Source organism: Narcine bancroftii, chromosome 5, assembly GCF_036971445.1.
Source record: "Narcine bancroftii isolate sNarBan1 chromosome 5, sNarBan1.hap1, whole genome shotgun sequence".
NCBI classification, from domain to species: Eukaryota; Metazoa; Chordata; class Chondrichthyes; order Torpediniformes; family Narcinidae; genus Narcine; species Narcine bancroftii.
In genome coordinates, this window is record NC_091473.1 from 94,760,219 (window position 1) to 94,774,452 (window position 14,234).

Here is a 14,234-nt window from a genome sequence, read left to right on the forward strand (position 1 = left end):
ACAGGAAGAGAGAGGTGGATTCTCACAGAGAAGACTCTCACAGACAGTGGGATAATGTCATCGTGAGGGGGAGACCGACACCATGAGGATGGAAGGGGAAAGAACGACAGTGTGGGGGTGTGGTGGGAAAGAATAACACCATGAGAGGGAAGAGGGACAGGAGAATGACATTGTAGGAGAGGGGGTAGGGAGAACAACACCATGGGGAGGGGAAGAACATCACGGGGGGGGGGGGGGAAATCTTGCCCAGAGGGCAGGGAGGACTCCAGCACAGAGGGTGGGAACCATGTCCAGAGGTGGGAAGCCTCACACTTGTGGGGGGGGGGGGGGGTGGGGGGGGGGTGGTGCAGCCATGCACTGGGCTGGAAAAATTTGGATCATCAAATTCTGTAGATTGCCCACCCTTGACCTATCTGTTCCCCTATCGATTCCACTATGATTATTGCTTTATCTGACTTCACTAGTCTCTTCTGCAAGAGGAGCATGTCCCTACACTGGCTGCCATTCCCATTGTATATTAAATAGGAGAAAGTTAGAAAAACCTGTCCTTTCCTTACCTTATCTACTGCCTCTGCTTGCTGGAGCATCTCAAGCCAAAGCCTCAAATTCCCATTCCTGCACTGGGCTACAGTGCTTGAGCTTCCTCTTCTTTTATTGGTTACAGCTAATTAGCCAATGGAGAAATTTATATAAGCACCTACATTTCCCGATGCTTTTTAAAATGCTCAACGAGATTTATTATGGAAAATGTCTATTTTTAGTTAAAAAGTTTTGCGTACAAGAACTGCTTGCTCACGTAGTAGGAGCAAAAACCTAATTTGGGGCCATTCAAATGCCATTTCCAGGAATTGCGAGTGATTGAGAAGCAACTGGAAGTTGTAGCTTTTTGGAGAAGTCGTCGGGTTGAAAATGGGCTGGCAGTGTTTATACTAAAAACTATCGATAACAACAGTTCATATTCACGAGATTGAATTGGCTGGGCTTACTTTCCCTGGAGCAATTGGTTCCGAGGGGTGACCTGATACAAGTACACAAGATTGAGCATGGCAAGATGGCGTAGGGATCAGACGTGCCTTCCAGACCTCTCCTGACTCTGATTTATTGTTTTGTCTTTAAGAGCCCATTATTCTTTTAAAAGTTTATAAATAATAAGAGGTGCTGGATTAGTGCCTAATGGTTTATATGCAAAAAAAAAGGTAAAAGAAAACATCAACAGACTGTTAAAAAAACTACATTTTCTGAAATTGTCTGAGCCTACTTGTTTACAAGAACCCAGGACTCAGCATAGAATGGATCCAGAAGAAGACGTACAGAATTTGGCATTGAAACTTCATTTTATACTGGTAAGGCTCTCTGAAGGTCGCACTCGGCAGCTTTCAGAACAAAGAGCTGGACGGGTGCCAGTATTTCACACAACGGCCACTGTGAGTGCTGTTACTCAGACTTTGACAGTTGAATCAGCTGGGGCGCCACCAGCTGGAGAGTTAAAGAGCTGTCATTCGACTGCTACAGTGGTGGCGCTGCAAAATGCATCTTCAATTACAACGGTTTTTCCAGACATCGATTCATTGAAGATGATTAAAGAGATTTGGCTTAAAGATAACCCTGATCTTCAGTCTCCTGGCATTGCTGGGGGGACTTTGAGAGGGATTTTTATATGAAGTCAAACTGCTAGAAAAGATACTAAATTAAGGGAAGGGACAGAAGATCCCGTGGTCTCTAAGGAATAGCAAGACCCCATTATGCCTGAATCTACTTCTGTTGAAATGTCTGTTAAGGATCTTGAAGATAAGATATATTCTGTATTGAGACACTTAGCTAATTTTGTGAACCCGTTTATTTCCAAGATTAATGCGATGGCGGAAGCCATTAATGGAGCTTTTAAGCTTGAAACCATTGAAAGATTTGAAATGTGTGATCAAGGTTTAGTCGATGTACAGGATCAACTGCAAGATAAAAATAGAATAATTGAAACATTGCAGATCCAAAATAAAAATTTAGCAAAAAAGGTTGATTATTTGGAGAATCAATCTAGACGGAACAACATGAAAATTGTTGGTTTTCCAGAAGGCATAGGACTAGATCCAAGAAATTTTTTTACTAAATGGATTCCACGAGTGTTAGGACAGGATAAATTCCCTGAAGGTTTAATACTGGAATGTGCTCATAGAGTTTTAAGAAGAAAATCTTTTTCAGGACAGAATCCAAGACCTCTTCTGATCCGTTGTTTAAACTATTGTGACAGAGAGACAATTTTACGTACGGCTATTAGAAATGCCCAGCAAAATAGATCTCCTTTGATGGTTCAGAATAATCCTGTTTTCTTCTATCAAGATTTGAGTCAAGAAATTATGTTTCAATGACTTGAATTTAATTCTGTGAAAGAACGGTTGTGGAAAAAAAGTCATAAGGCAACATGCAGGTACTCTGCGGTACTGAAGATTTTTCAGGATGGAAATCAGCCAAAGTTCTTTGACAATCCTAAAGAGGTTATGGACTTTGCTCAGTCTCTACCAATCATGCAGTTTCAGGAACGATGTAGTCCTTTAAGGTCTCCAAAGAGAGTAGAGATATAAGGTGGGATCCAGATTCTTAAAAGAAATGGAAGCAATGGTGACCGAAGTGGTAACGTTGATTTAAAAAAATAAATCTTTTATCTTGTTTTTTGAGAAGAGTTTAAATAGTTTAAATAATGATGATAGTTTAATGAAATGGGAGTTGGGAGAGGGAACTGGGTGGGCACTAGTTTCCAGAAGTCATCAGCTACCTGTGAGTTATCTCACACCCAATATTTTGGGGTAGTTACCGCTTTGGGCGGTTTAAATAGGAGGAGGTAGTTGTGACCTCCGACCTGTTTTTTTTCTTTTTAATTTTTGAGTTAAGAAGTGAAGGTTTTTTTTTATTATTTTTAAAAAATAAATAATTTTTTTTAACTCTTTGTTTTCTGATTGTAATTGAGAGGGAATTAGGAGGTTTTTTTCTCTCCTTTTTTTTCTCTTTTTTTGGGGGAGGGGTTTTTTCCTCTCTTTTTTGAGAGGATGATGTCACAGAAGATAATAAGTCAAAAATTGAGGATGTTGAATTAGATGAAGAGGAAGATGAGGGGAAAGGTGATAAGAAGAAAAAGAAGAAAATCAAGTACAAATACATTGAGGGAGAAGAGTTTAATAAAATTAAGTTAATTTCAATAGAGAATTTTGAAGATGTTATAAATGAAGAATATGGAGAATTTTATGAGTGAACTTTTTTTTCTTTTTTTATATAAGGGGAGGGGAAGGGTATAAAAAGTTTATCTGATTGTTTTTCTAAGGGATGTTTTTGTTCTCTCGGTGAATTATAAAGGAAACTTGGTATTAATGGAAATTCTGTATTTATGTATTATGATTTTTTGTATAAGATGTATGATTTTAATATTTGAACTTAGTTTTAAAGTGGATTTTATTTGTTAAATACATGTATTATGTTTGATTTAAATATATGTTTTAGTATTGATTTTTTTTGTTGTTAGTAATTTTTGTTGTTGTTAAGTTTTATCCTTTTTTTGTAAGTGGGGTTTTTTCTATTTTATTTACAACATTGTTAATTAATTCTTCACTCTTTATTTTGGGGAGGAGGGTTGGACTAATTTTAAATTAGACGATTAATGTGTTATAATTATTGGGGGGGGTAATTTGTGTAGTCTGGCAGGATGTCAGAACAAGACAGCATAGGTTTAAGGTGCAAGGAAGAGGTTTTAAAAAGGATTGGAGAGATTTTTTTCCACCCAGAGAGTACTTAATATCTGGAAACTGCTGTTGATTGAGACGATAGAATCAGATGCAATTACTGGAGGCATTCAGACAGACACTACATGGGCAAGTAAGTCCTAATAGGATTAGTATCTATGGACCAAAAAAAATGGAATAGTGTCTGTTCAGTATTTTATAGTTCAAGTGAAAGATGCACAGTGACTGGCGTGGAGAGCTGAAAGATAAAAGTTTGCTAGCCTCTAGGTCAGGAGTGGACAACCTTTTAATATTTAATCTTTAATTTAGACTTATAGTACAGTAACATGCCATGTGTACGTACCAGGAGTGTAGTTTAATTGAGTGCCACGGACACATAGGCCAAAATGGCCTGTTACTGTGCTGTATGTCTAATTAAAAAATTTAAAATTAAAAGGTTGGCCACCCCTGCTCTAGGTCATCAATCGGATGATGAATGATCAGGCACAATGGATGCTTCATAGCAAATGAATGGCAAAGACATTGGCATTTTGCAAATATATTTAATTTCAGGACAGACAAGATAGTGAATAGAATTGGGAAGAGAGATATAGATGGACACCAATACAAATAAGTGATCAGAGATGGCTTTATCTACGACTGGAAAAACGACTACATCAGGAAAAAGAATGGCACTTATTTGAGAACTTTCACATCCTGCTCAGAATAGCTCAAACCACTTTACAGGTGATCAAATACTTTTAAGTGCAGATGCTGTTGGAAATATTTCACCTGTGAATTTTGTGCCAGGTGAATGCCCACAGGTCACATAATAATCAAATTACTGGGACCACTTGGTACTGAAGGCTATACTTGGCCCACATGAAGTCAGTGTGGAACATGGGTCCTTATGCACAGTGCCACATTAGGTGCAAGCGATGACATACACACTAAATGAGGGTATAACCCAGGCCGAGAAAGGTCAGAGATGAGGTAACCTATAATCTTTAAATGGTTACCAAATGCTGCTTGTGGAACAGATTTCCAACTTGCTTCCCAGTTGATCAATTATTGTCCATTCTGAAAGGAAAAAAATCTGGGTCTCCATTACTTCCATTCTTGCAGAAATGGTGATTGTAGGGCACAACATACTGAATTAATCATCACTGCATCTTCATGGGTAGCTTGGTCAATATAGTCTTCTCAATGAATAAGGCTTTACACAATGACACTATACAAACTTTATTCAAAATTAGCATACAAGCAATCTACAAGTTTTAAAAAAACCCTTTTACCTCCTAAAATTGATTAATTCAACACTGCTTATGTGATAAATCATTGGAGGTACAGTTTCCATCTTAGAGTTTTGCTCAAAGGACATGAGATATCCCTCACTTCAAAAGAAAATATGCCATTATAACAAATATTTTTCTGAAATGTTTCTTTGTGTTGTGCAACATATTCCTGCTGCAAGGTTAGGAGGAACCTGCAATAACTCTCAAATCCAGGTTTTGGATAATTCCTTTATCATACTGATACCAGGTTTTAACTCAGTGAGATGCACGTCAAAGTATTTAATTTACATTTCTCATGTGTCTCATTATAGTGTAGTACTGACCCACACAAACTAGGATGACCCTAGATTTTGCTAAAGAGCCCATTTCAAGCGATGACACCAAGGTTACACAAGGCTGCCCCCTGCAGGAAAGGAAGGACATTAAACTGTCACAATCATTAGACAGTGACCTATGCTTGGGAAGCATTGTGCTCAACAACTGCATTCAGATTAGATTGTGATTAAATATTAGATAAGAGAAAGGAGAAAAAAAAAACGGTTCCAGATATCCAGAATAATTTTGTGACCTCCTTTATAGGGATACAACTATAACCAGTGCTTTGCTTAAGGATTGGACATAGGCTACAGCTTCAATTCCTCATTTCTGCCCTCTTGATTGAAATCAATGACCTTGATTCAGAATCTTACAGCATAGAATCAGGCCTATTGGGCCAACTTGACTGTGCCAAACAATGTGCCCTCTTTCTTTAAGACCACTTGCCCACATTAGACCTATTCCACTCTAATCCACATGAATTGACATCCCTTCTAAATCCCATTATCACCTTATAGCCATCCTCTCGCCTTAGATTCTCTTTTTCTAGGAAACAGACTCTAGAATATCAAGGTCTATATTCCCCCTTATGAATATAGACCTTGATGAGATCTCACCTTCCTACATTCTAAAACAAGACCATTTTTTCCAGTCTTTCATGATATCTCAACTTCCCTAATCCTGACAATTTTCAAAACCTCCCTGTATTTTTTCCAACTTTATAATATCCTTCTTATAGCCCGGCAACCATAATAGCACACAATAGTGTGGCCTCACCAACGTGGTATTTAATTTCAGTGAAAAAGCCATACTGATCATTTTAATGGCTTAAAGGAGAAAACCTACTTACTGGTGTTTCTTGGTAGCTAAAATTCATAATTTCCATCCTTTGGACACCTCAAGATGTGCACGAAAGATCAAACCAGATAGTCTAGCTGTGAATGAGAGCCCAGATAAGAAGAATATTAAGTCTACTGATAGATTCCAGGCAAAGCTGGTGCCTCAGGAGGATTATTTGACTGAATTGAGTATACAACTGGTTTAAGATTACGTTAGAAATCTCCAGTCTTGCTTGGACATAACATAACCTTAGCTCAGAATGGAAGGATCTCCAAATCATTCATGTATTCAAGTGTTCTTTACATTTCACCTTCAGAGGAACTGCACATTTAGAATTATCCAAAATATATGCTGAAGTACATAGATAATAATAGCTTGAGTAGGTTTTGTTTTTACAATCTATATTTAAAAATACGACAGTAATATTGATCTCCATCAGGAGCAGAGTATACAAGTATACTTGTAAAATCTAGATCTAATTCTAAAAATAAACATTATGTGGGCATCCTGAAGACTCAGGATGCAATACAAATGCAGTTCTTTCTTTACCTCTCACACAGTCTCACAACCCTTGAGCAATGGAGAGGTCTGCCCACACATTGACACAACACTACAATACTTTAGTTACAGAAAGTAATTCTCAGACAGATACAAGCTACAGTGATAGTAATCTGCTTTGACAATTAAATGTGCACTTGACTGCTTTCAGAAAAGATATCATCCCAGTTTTAAAGGCACAGCTCTGAAATCTTCCACAGATTATACAAGTTGGAGCAAAATTATTGGAAGCAAGAGTTCTCTCTCACCAGCAACAGGAATTTCAACAGACCCAAATCCCTATCACATAACCTCAGTTTCACAGAGCGGAGTGGATTTATTCTTTGCCTCTTCTGTGGGGAATTGCTTTGTTGGATTTGTGCTGCTGGTATAACTTCTCCCAATTCCATCCCCACCTTCACTCCTGTGCCTCCTTGCCAGCCAATCTGTAAATTTCTGTTGGTCCATCAGCATGGGTGATTGTGGTAGTCAGCTGCAGTTCTTCACCCCCACTCACTCCCAAATCACCTGATGAAGACAAGAAAGACACACAATAACAGCACACGCAAGCAGTTCTTCCTATGGGGGCTGTGACAGATTATATCATATTTTATATTGTATACGTTTTTGAAGGAGATAGATTGTGGTGGTAGTGTAGGTCACAAACAAACACTTCACAAAACAGATCACACTTAAAATGCCAGAGCTCTGCTCAAGCCAGACAATCCAGGCTTCGAGTACCTTTGCAAAAACTTTGAAGAATGCCTATAGAGACTTCACAAGTAGGCGTTTTAATTGGACATGCTGTGGAGTGATGGATTATTGTTTTGGAAAGCAACAGATGAACAGACTCAGAAGATTGGGTCTGGTGCCGCAATCTGTCTGATTGCATTTTGCTGTTCTAAGAAGGTTATGTGGTGGAGAGAGGGGAGAGGGGAGAGGGGAGAGGGGAGAGGGGAGAGGGGAGAGGGGAGAGGGGAGAGGGGAGAGGGGAGAGGGGAGAGGGGAGAGGGGAGAGGGGAGAGGGGAGAGGGGAGAGGGGAGAGAGAGAAAACTGGTTTCTGCAGTTATGGCAAGCTGGTAGCTTGTTGAAATCCCATTTTGAAGATGGGTGGTGAGTTCTGAGTTTAGTCCGTTGAAAACCCTTGTGGTCCATACATGAAGAAATGGCTGAAATAAGGGAAACAAAAAGAACTCTGTGGTGTTCTGCAGAAGAAGTGGTTATAATGTGGAAAACCCTGATGGGGTAAGTTTGTTCAGCAAGACACTGAAGTGACTGATCAGAGGGAATCAGTTTTGTGTCCAACAAGCAATAAATCTCTCTCTGAAACCAACAAAAACCTTCCTGAGTGGTAACTATTTAAGCACCAGAGCTTGGTGAATAGTATAAGAATTGTCTGGTACTGGTGAACTTGGAGGAGTGAGAAGTGAGATTGGACTGTGATTCAAATAACTTTTTTGAACTTATACACATTATATACACATGCGCTTAGAATTAGAAGGGGGTTAAGTTAATAGTAATAAGTTTAAAGTTTGATCCTGTTTTTATGTTTAAAGATAATTTAAAAACAACTTTTGTTTAAGTAACCATTTGTCTTGGTGACTTTCTATTGCTGCTGAGTTTTGGGGTCCTCTGGGCCCATAACAGTGGTCATGTATGATTGAGAGAGTTTGGGGAGGGGTACTTTATGGCAATGTTGTGCTGTTAAATATTGTGCTTTCCACTGATTTGAAAGGGGATCGGACTTGTGTTTCAGAGCCTCAACGCGATTGCAAATAATGGATTTGTTTCAAATATTCTGTTACTGATTCCAGAAGATTTCAAAGGATAATTATGATTGAACACCAAGGTGAGGATTCAGGAGCACCTTCTCCAAACCTGCCCATGCATTCAGTGCTTCTAGTTAAGGTTTGTATACATTGGTGAGCCCAAGTGCAGATGAGAAGAGCGATTTGCAAAGCACCTGCACTCTGCCTGCAATAGCCATCCTGAATTCCTGGCTGCAAGTTATTTCAGCTCCCCTTTCCACAACATTCAGTTCATCCCCATTCCTCCCCATTGTCAGGATAAGACCCAAAGTAAATAAAGGAATGACTGGTCATATTCCACCTGGATAGTCTACACAGAATTTTCTAATTTCAGGAATCCTACATCCTGTGTTCCAATCCATGCCAATTCTCCCATTTCTTCCTCTTTCCTATACAGTCCCTCTCGAACCCATCATCCAGTTTCATCCCTCCCCCACCCCCCCCCCTCCCACCTTCCATCCACCTATTGTCCACACATTTTCCCCATGGAATCCCCTCCTTCATTTGGTTCTGTGGACTCTTATCCTCTCCCTTAAAGATTTCCAGTTATCACCTTCCAGCACTAGTAGCCTTTGCATTCTCACTTTCTCTCCATCAACTGTCTCCACCTTAACCCTTGCTTTCCCTTCTCCTCCAATTGCCTTTTTCTTTTCCCATCTTTATCTGCTTCCTCCCATCATTCACCTGCCTTTTTCTCAACACCCCTCCTGCACCTGGCTCCATTTGTCTGTAATCCTTCACCCCTCCTCAATCCTCTTCTTCCCATAGGCCTCTGGCTCACTTCTTCCCCTCTCTTTATAATGGCCAAAACATAGCCAATTTCTCCCTCTCACAGATGCAGCTTGATCTATTGAGTTCTTCCAGCAGTTTATATTTTTGCATCAAAAGTTATTGATTGGAATAATGCTTCCCATAAATAATGAGAAATATATTTATGAATCAATCAGGCTTTAATACCATTAATTTAATTTTTGATTAAAAAAAAAAGCAATTCACATGTAAACATGGCACATGGTTTGCACAGTGAACAACATTTAAAACTTCAATTAATATACCCAATGACAAATGTATTTTGAAGTTTTTCCATTCCCTGTCATACTACTTTGGAACAGCTACTGAATTCAGATAACGCAAAGGGAATATTAAAAGTGTAGGAAGATATGAATTGGACCTAATTCTTCCCATTTTTATTAATATGTTCATTTCCTCTATTTCTTACCTATCAAAGATGAGTTGGTGAGTACAAGTCAGTTGCACATACTTTAACATTTAAACAAAAAAGACAGAAAAATCAATAACCATGCAATAATGCTGAGCTTCTACAATTTTAGTGGAATCTAAATTACTTTCCTAATTGCCTATCCAAATGAGCTATGATGTTCATTTCCAAAATTACAAATTTGATATTGTCGGCAATTCTAGAGAAAGTAAAGCTCTTCAAAATTTCAGAACTACTTAAAAAGGAAACCTACCATTTGATTGATCAGTGTTACTGTAACTCTTATGCGAAGGAGCATAAAGAAACATAATGGCAAACACATACAGGTTCCACATTCCATAAATGCCGGTGAAGAAAGCACTGTTCACCTGGATGGTGTATTCTCCCCACTTCCAGTATCCATCATTCACCTGTAGAGAGAAGCCACAATTTGATATGCTTGCAAAGTAGCTCAGAATAATATACAAAAGCTAAAGATTCAGGATAAATGCTTTTTCCTCAAAGCCTTTATGCCATGTTGATGATATGTTTCATGTCAAGGTGGCGACTGAATTAAAAGTTTTGCAGCCAAGTTTAACTTTTCCTTCCCCTTCATTTTCACAAATACACTTCCCACCAGGAGGCACACAATTTAAATAGAGAAGAGGATTGTGAATTTCTGGAAGGGGATACTCTGAAAAATTGTCATACAATCACTGGGATTCTGGCTGATCCCTTTATCAAAGATTTCAGTCCTTTGATATTTATTCATCATCCAACATCACAAAAAAAATTAGGTTGTCATTTTCACAAACATGCTTATAGGAACATGCTATGCACAAACTAGTCGCCATGTCTTTTGAGCACACTGTCATATGAAAGAGGCAGCACTGCTTGTTGCTAGTGGAATGGAGAACTGACATGGTCAGTTGATTTGAGATACAAGCCTGCAGATGCTGGAATCTGGAATTAAAAACAAAGTGCTGGATGAACTCACTGGGTTGTGCAGCAAGAGTGAGGATGGGAGTGGGGAAAAGAAGTTACCATATAACCATATACAGCACAGAACAGGCCAGTTTGGCCCTACTAGTCCATGCTGGAACAAATCCCCACCCTTCTAGTCCCACTGACCAGAACCTGGTCCATACCCCTCCAATCCTCTCCCCTCCATGTAATTATCCAGTCTTTCCTTAAATGTAAATATTGTTCCTGCTTCAACCACCTCCGCCGGAAGCTTATTCCACATCCCAACCACCCTTTGCGTGAAGAAATTTCCCCTCATGTTCCCCTTAGAATTTTCCCCCTTCAATCTCAAACCATGGCCTCTAGTTTGAATATCCCCCACTCTTAATTGAAAAAGCCTATCCACGTTGACTCTCTCAGTCCCTTTTAAAATCTTGAACACTTCCATCAAATCCCCCCTCAATCTTCTACGCTCCAGAGAAAAAAAGCCCCAGGCTGCTCAACCTTTCTCTGTCACTCGAACCCTGACATCCTGTCAACATTCTCGTGAACCTTCTCTGCACTCTCTCTATTTTGTTTATATCCTTCCTATAATTTGGTGACCAAAACTGCACACAGTATTCCAAACTTGGCCTCACCAATGCTTTGTACAATTTCATCATAACATCCCAACTCTTGAATTCAATACTCCAATTTATCAAGGCCAACATTCCAAATGCCTTCTTCACCACTTTATCTACCTGAGTATCAACTTTGAGGGTACTATTTAACATAACTCCTAAATCCCTTTGTTGCTCTGCACTTCTCAATTGTCTACCATTCAATGCATATGACCTATTTAGATTTGCCTTTTTGTTGATGTTTTATCAAGAGATAGCAGGTATAAGGAGGTGGTGGGAAGAGAAATAAAGAAAAATAAAAGGTGAAGGGTCCTTGAACCAAGATGTCAACTACCATATATACTAGTATAATCGTCAAGTTTTTTGGACCACTTTTTTGGGTCAAAGAGTGAGGGACAACTTTTACACAGGTCATACTTTTGACTTTGTGAAGTGCCTGCATCGTTCAAGGTGTCAGGAGCTCAAATAGCCGGGGCCAAGTGATAAGTCCATGGTTGGGGTGTCAGGAGCTTGGATGGGCGGGTGGCCAAGGTGTTGGGACCTTGGATAGGAAGACAGCCGGGGTGAGGATCGGAGGTTGGGAGCTCGGATGGGAGGGCATCCATGGTGTTGGGAGTTCGGATGGGCATGCAACCAGGGAAGGATCCGTGGTCAGGAGTTTGGAAGGGCAGGTGGCTGGGAGTCAGGAGCTCCAGTGGGTGAGTGGCCAGGGCAGGGGTGCTGTTGTGGTGTCAGGAGCTCAGATGGGTGGGCAGTCGGGGCCATGTTTTACAAGAGTCATACAAAAACACCCAATTTCGGAGCAAAAAAAAAAAAAAATTACAATTACACAAGTATAAGCAGTATCTCTCTGCTTCCATGGATGCTGCCTGACCCACCAAGTTCCTCTTGATATTTGTTTTGCAAATTATTTTACCTGGAATACTTTGAACATAATCAGCAATATTGAAAGTGTAATTTTTTTCCTGGTCACAGGTTTTCACAAATGTAGTGCTGACAATATTATTCAGATTGTACAGATGTCTTTAAGTTGATTTTGTCCGCAAGTCAGAAAATATACAAAAAAATCCATTGATATGTTAACCATACCTCCTCAGTATTGTAATGAATTATATCAAAAATATACAAGACCAATGAGAAATAATTCTTAAAGTGGAGAGAGAAGGAAAACTATTTCTGCCATTCATGGGAGTAAATGTACGCTTGACGTTCGTGCATCCAACTTCTAAATTTACTGATATTCCAGGAGCTCGTTCATAAGTGGAGGCGTCCACACCAGGGCACTGTCTATATTTAACATCTCCATGAATGTTAGTCTTTAGGGGGCGTGGCAAGATGGCGTAAGGATCAGACGTGCCTTCCAGTCCTCTCCTGACTCTATCTTATTGTTTTGTCTAGAAATGCCCGTTAAAATTCTTTAAAACTTTAGATAATTTCAGTGCTGTTAATTTAACTTATGATGGTACAATTGGTGGAAAAGAGCAAAAAAAAAAACGACAACAGATCATCAAAAAACTACATTTTACAAAAGTTCAAGTTTTGGAGCCTACCTACAGGAAAGACACCGGGACTCAGCGTGAAATGGATCCCAGGAGAGAGGTACAGTGTTCGGATGTAGAGCTCTATGTTACATTGGTAGAGCCCCCTAAAGAGGGTGCCAAACAGCCTTTAGAACAAAGAGTTACTCAAAGGCATTTGTCAACTGTAGAGGTGGCGCTGCAAACTGCATCTATTGAGATACAAGAACCTATACAACTTGATGTACTGGGAGAATTTAATACATTATGGACTGGGGAAAATCCCGGCCAGCATCCTCCAGTCATTGCTGGAGAGGCTGTGGCTGGGGTTTCCACACGCAGTCATACTACAAGGAAGGCAACCAGAATGAAGGAAGGAATAGAAGATCCTTTGGAGAAGAAGCAGGAATCTGTTGAGCCAAAATCTCTTCCAATTGAAAAGATTTTTGTGAATCTTGAATCTAAATTATCTTATACAATGCAGGGATTATCCAAGATTATGACTGAACTTGGTACTAGGTTTAATACTTTGGTGAAAATACATTCTCAACAGATGGCTGAGTTTGGAGCTTTTAAGCTTGAAGTGAGAGATAAATTTAATTCATGTGAAGAAGATATAGACGAAATACGGGATCAAGTTTTTGATGTGACCAAAATGGTTGAAGACTTACAAACTCAAAATAAAAATTTGGTGAAAAAGATTGATTATTTGGAAAACCAATCTAGACGGAACAATATAAAGATTATTGGTTTGCTGGAAGGTATGGAGGGACCAGACCCAAGAAAATTTTTTACTGAATGGATTCCGCAGGTGCTGGGTCAAGAACATTTCCCGGAAGGTATAATACTGGAACGTGCTCACAGAGCCTTGCGTAGAAGACCTATTTCAGGTCAAAGTCCAAGACCTGTTTTGGTTCGTTGCTTGAATTATTACGACAGAGAAATAATTTTACGAGTGGCTATTAGAAATGCACAACAAAGAAAATCACCCTTGATGATTCAAAATAATCGAGTTTTCTTCTATGCGGATTTGAGTCAAGAAGTTATGTTCCAACGACGTGAATTCAATCCTGCTAAAGAGTTGTTGTGGAAGAAAGGTTACAAGGCAACCTTTAGATATTCAGCTGTTTTGAAGGTTTTTCAAGATGGTTGCCAACCAAAGTTCTTTGATTCTCCAAAGGAAGCAATAGCATTTGCTCAAGAGCTGCCAATTACTCAGTTTCAACAGAGACATAGTCCGCCGCAATCTCTAAGGAGACAAGAGATGGAAGAAAAGAGCCGTGCTCCAAGACGGAATGGTTGTAATGGTGACTTGGCAGTTGGAGCTGATTAAAAGAGTTGTCCTTTTTTTTTTCTAATGTTTTTTTTTAAAAAAAAGGGATATTAAATAATGATGATGTTAGTTTAAGATGAAGTGAGAGTTGGGGGAGAGAACT

General features: G+C 39.4%; 1 protein-coding gene across 5 annotated transcripts in view; it reads right to left on the minus strand.

Annotated features, from left to right (window-relative positions):
• Positions 1–4,930: 4,930 nt before the first annotated feature.
• The window catches only part of wls (Wnt ligand secretion mediator), a 167,909-nt gene continuing 158,605 nt past the window's right edge, over positions 4,931–14,234 (minus strand). For all 5 annotated transcript variants that reach the window (XM_069938422.1, XM_069938418.1, XM_069938419.1 and 2 more), the window contains 2 exons: positions 9,973–10,129; positions 4,931–7,219 (listed from right to left, as the gene is read on the minus strand). In XM_069938422.1, coding sequence (XP_069794523.1) covers positions 7,110–7,219; positions 9,973–10,129 — 267 coding nt within the window. In that variant the 3' untranslated portion in view covers positions 4,931–7,109. The remainder of the gene's footprint in view (positions 7,220–9,972; positions 10,130–14,234) is intronic.